At 37.1% G+C, this 5,172-nt stretch overlaps 1 protein-coding gene across 1 annotated transcript; it reads right to left on the bottom strand.

The window, feature by feature from the left end:
• Positions 1-224: 224 nt before the first annotated feature.
• LOC128869846 (uncharacterized) lies at positions 225-3,896 on the bottom strand. The gene is made up of 3 exons (XM_054112447.1): positions 3,770-3,896; positions 421-729; positions 225-361 (listed from the first exon to the last, which is right to left on the bottom strand). Exons 1-3 carry the CDS (start codon positions 3,894-3,896, stop codon positions 225-227), a joined length of 573 nt encoding a protein of 190 aa, XP_053968422.1.
• Between the last annotated feature and the right edge of the window lie 1,276 nt (positions 3,897-5,172).

Here is a 5,172-nt window from a genome sequence, read left to right as displayed (position 1 = left end):
GGGGATAGCCAGAATCCTTTATTAGAATGTTAAAAAACCCAATGGATTACTTCCTGCGCAGATTTGAGCCATGAGTTCTCCTGCCTATTGTGCTGAAGTCGTTCTTCCAGAACTCTTCTCTGGGCTGAATGTTTCCAAACGAAGGAGTGAGCTGCCGTACTGATTGCCAAAACTCTGTAGGGGTGGTCACATACCTGGTAAAAGGATTTTAACAGATATCACATTTATTCAAGCAATACATTGTAATAGCAGCTTACTACCATAGCGTTGATGCTATAAGAGCCTTTCCTAATGAAATACATATGCGCGTTTGCTGTGGGTTTTTGTAGGCCGATGTGGGTGCCATCAACGCACCTTACAACTAAAATTTAATTATAATTAGTAATATTACAATTAAAGATTTAAGTAGTGTCTATTTACCTCCCGGTATTTTATCCTGCTCCACAAACGACTCTTTGCAGTTAAGCGAATCTTCTGGCGGAAACCGTATTAACTGCAGGCACAACTTCGAAAGAGTCCTCTGGCTCATACCAATCAAATAGTCGCTGCCAACCCAGTGCTGGTACCCACCGCTAGCCGAAAGTGAAAGAATGGCTGCTAATTGTAGCATTTTAAGCACCGCTTTGGCGTTTGATTTCGTTAAATTTATTTGCTGCAGATGAAATTCAAAGGCCTCTTTGATCAGGCGGAATCGTTTCAGGAATCTGCAAGGAAAAGTTTGTAGATGAGCTAGAATAATTAACCATTTACATATTTACGTTGTGTTTGGGAGTGCCAAAGGATTCCTCTTAGCTGTTTCAGCAATATTTTTTCATCTCCATCTCATCACTTTCACTAGAATTCATATATAAAAACATAGACGGATCCACGGTTATATTATAATGTTTTAGTTGTATTAATTAAACTTCACAACAGTTTTAACACTTCCACGTGATCTAAAAATACGATCCAAATCCTTGTGGTACTTAAAAACTATTGCGAATTGAAAATAAGCTACGATCCGTTTGCATTCGTTTGTGTGACTGCGATTCAGCCTATTCGATTGACGTATGACGTAATTTTCTTTCGTATAGTTGTTGATCGTTGTACGGATGCAGTGATTCGACCCCAGGTTAGCATTATTCAATGGACTTCATCTTAACCCTTTCAATACGACTTTTGGCCAGTGAAGATAGTTCTGTATAATTGAACTAAATGGGCTATAAATAAGTAATGGAACATATTTACATAATTTCAGATTTTTAGAAAATATACAATAGTTTTTCAAAATATGCCTTGGGACACATATGTCCCAGCAGTAGTTTAACTATGGGATAAATATATACCAGCAGTAAATAATCAGAACACAAATTTAGGAATTCAAGAGTAAAAAATATTTATTTTTATCGAAACTGTTACATTATGTATGGAATGGTGTAAAACAATCAATACATAAAGCTACTTGACAATGTTGGCAAATGATTTTAGTCCGTTTTTCAATTTTTCTAAACTGGCATCTCACGCATCTGTTTCGGCCGCATTTTTCAACGGGAAGATGATCTCCAACATTTGCGAAAACTTCGACATTCTTTGAAATCCTACCCTGTCTTCTGGTTCGTTTGTACAAAGATTCTGATCGTCCTTGATTTACCAACTCTTCAGCTAAATGTATTATGAAATCGATAAATGGAATTTTGGACGTGATAACGTCTTATAATCCGATGTAGCCGGCTGCACGCACCAAAAAATGCGGCGTTACCTTGCTCATGAGGCGTTATCTTGCTCATGCTGCGTTACCTTGCCGGAATGAACGACAAAGAGGCACAATCGGCCCCCGCGTTCGGCAACGTTCGACATCTGACGCTCTCCAACTTGAGTGAGCATATATCCACATATGTATGTATATGCGCATATGCATATAAATTCACATATTTGTATTTGCATATGCCTTCTTCCCGTGTGCATGGTAATGAACCATTTCTCTATGAGGATTATTAATTTGATTTACTTGAAGAATTAAAAATAAAACCAATTGTATCATCATCACCCTTACCGAATTTATAATTAGTGACGACTAGTTGTTAATAATACCTGTTGTTTTAATGTTTTTATTAATAATTTATTATTATATTGTATAAGAAGGAAAAATGTATGGTAATATTTACCACATACCTTATAAGATATGTCGTATACTAATACATGTATATAAACATGCATTCATACATATGTTTTGATGCAATTTTCATAGTCTAATATACATATGTCCTATGCCAATACATATTAACATGCATATTTACAATTTCGCGCAATTTTCAAACGAAAAGAACAAATCTATATGTAAAGATGCATGCTTATCATATGGACATATCAAATTCTGTACGCAAGCAAACGTAAGCTAATATACCTTGCTTGAACTGCAAGCGAGAGCGCGGAACGAACGACAAAGAGGCACAATCGGCCCCGCGTTCGGCAACGTTCGACATCTGGCTCTCTCCTACTTGAGTGAGCATATATATGTTTGTATTTGCATATGCCTTCTTCCTGTGTGCATGGGAATGAACCATTTCTCTGTTGAGAATAGGACGATGATAGGAAAAGTAGGAAATGAAAACGAGCGTTTCGAGTGTAATGTGTCTTGAAAAAGTCAAATCGATGATGGTGCCTCTTAGTGTTGTTGACTTATTAACGTCTGATCCACAATCGAAATTGAACATATCTTTCATGAATTTGATAAATGTTTCGTAATATTTCACGTTTGTGTAAATGTAACTTGATCAATTCCATTGCGATTCCATTTGCCTCCTTCTTTATATCCATACAAAATATCTATCAAACAAATAAAATTAAAATTTTTTTTTGAAAAATGCAACCATTCCATCAGTATTTTCTTATGACGTTGTCACGTTAAACTATCGCCAGTTCCGACTTTACAGACAACCTCTTTTTTTACGAGTGACTTCTTGATACAAAATATACGAATAATCCACACTGGCCATTAGCAATCTAAAAAATACTTTCTTATATCATTTCTCACTTCTTCTATCTAAATCGTTTAAAAAAATTATTTGATCTGCATGATCTACGCCATCCATATATTTGGTGTAGAAAATCATAGCTTCAGGACATTCAATATTTTTAGCAGTACCATCTTTCATTTTTCGAACTGTGGTATCTATAGTGGCATTGTGGCTGTTGCTCATAAGTAGCACGTCTTTTTTGTCTTTTCACTTTTATTGCTAATATCACTTCATCACATACTGCTATTTCACATTCACCTCTTTCTTTTAGTTTAGTTTGAAACTTAGGCGTATTTTTACGGTTTGATGTAAACATTCCTACAGCAGGACATTTTATAGTGTCAAGTAGACGTGTTGAAGATTTTCAAAACTTCTGCAATGTAATACGGTTTTGATGCATCTGGAGAATTTTGATATCAGTAGCGTAAAACGATCTCGGGAAATGCATTCTGATATTGCTGCGATCCGGAGGGATTTGTTGTGAGACCAATACTGATGCATTCGAGGTACACGATTATATGACATTATCAATGAACAGCCCAGAATAATTTTTATTCCTCCTGGTGATGTCACCTTTGCATAATTGAGCTTCTGTAGACGGTTATTTGTATAATGACTTATCTGCATTATGAGACTCTTTGGAAAAAGTTTATAAAAACAATCACGCTTGGTGGAACCTTTGGTTAGGTTAACCATTATAATTGGCTTGTCCTCTTGAGCCAGTGACATTTTTGGGGAAAAATTATCAATACCGCTGTGCCAAATAAACTTACTATTGTTTGTTGATTGTGCAGGAGCTGTATCAGTGAAATTTACATCTTCAGAGTTGTTATCACTATCTTCATTTACCGTTCGTACATTTTCATGCATCTGGATATCTTCATCATCTGAAGAATCCATGCTATCTACTTCAGAAGATATGGGGGCATCAGAGCCTTTATAATCTGTGTCGCTGCTATCGTCACTGTCGTGGTAAGGATCCACCCCATATCAGATGAATTTTTAAGCTCGTCCTCAATTTCTTCGTTAGTCAGTGTTCGATTCATCCTAAAATTATTTCAATAACAAAAACTAAATTCGTTTGATAGAAAACTGGGACAATTACATCCCACACTACAGCAGGGATGCAATGTCCCAATGCAACAAAACAAGGTAAATATGCATACAGATCAATTTATACTTATATATGTAAATGTGACATGCAATTTACCTTTTCCTTTCGTAATGAGAAACAGAAAAATTTTTCACTAAAACACGTAGAAAAAACTAAATATATTGTTTACACGTGTATGCACGAAGAACACTCTTACACTTATGACCGTATATCAAGTACCTTCAAATAAGTTAGGTTATGTTAACCGAAGCACGTGTTGTGAATCACTGACAACAACCTACTGTTTAATCCCATCCCAGCGCTTTTAAAGCGAATATTTTTCGCTCCAGCATTTTTTGAACATTCTCTGGGACTTAAGTATATATCCCCGCAGTATTGAAAGGGCTTCTCACTCTTCAACGGGTTGCAAATGCACTATTATTCCGCCTTGGAACAATAGCTAACCTCTATAGCACAAGGCCGCCGGTTGGTTAATTAGAGCGGTGATTCATCTAGAATCCAACTAGCGCTTCCGCACCATTTTGTTGCCACATCCTCGTTACCAACTTGTTGAACAGTTATTTACAGCATGACTATATCCAGTCTGTGCGGTTTAGGAACCTTATTAGGCTGTTGACGTCTAAGCCAGACAGTTGCTCGAGACTATCGAATAACGGTTTGCCCAGGGTTACTATTCTGTCCCTCCATAGGGCAGGGTACTCACAAAAGGAAATGGAAGATTGGTTCCTTTTTTCCGGTTGTTTACAACTATGACAGTATGTGTTGCTCCACCACTTTAGAGGTGTTTGTAGCCAAATCCACTGCCTGGATTGCAGCTGGGCTATCCGAAAGAGTAGCAATATTGCCCTTAAAAGGGAAATCTGTGATCAGTAGCCTACAAGCTTCCCCAATTGCCAGTACTTCCGCCTGGAAGACACTGCTGGTATTAGGGAGGCAAACTGATTTTTCAATTCCAAGTCCAAGAGAATATGCATATACCAGCTCCAACACCATAATCCATTTTACTGCCATCTGTATAGACTGTAGTGTCGAAGTTGTTTAGAGAGAATCCCTCATTCCATT

The sequence above is a fragment of the Anastrepha ludens genome, chromosome X (assembly GCF_028408465.1).
Source record: "Anastrepha ludens isolate Willacy chromosome X, idAnaLude1.1, whole genome shotgun sequence".
Lineage (NCBI taxonomy): Eukaryota > Metazoa > Arthropoda > Insecta > Diptera > Tephritidae > Anastrepha > Anastrepha ludens.
The sequence above is the reverse complement of the archived record's forward strand: the minus strand, read 5'-3'. Positions and strand labels throughout refer to the sequence as shown.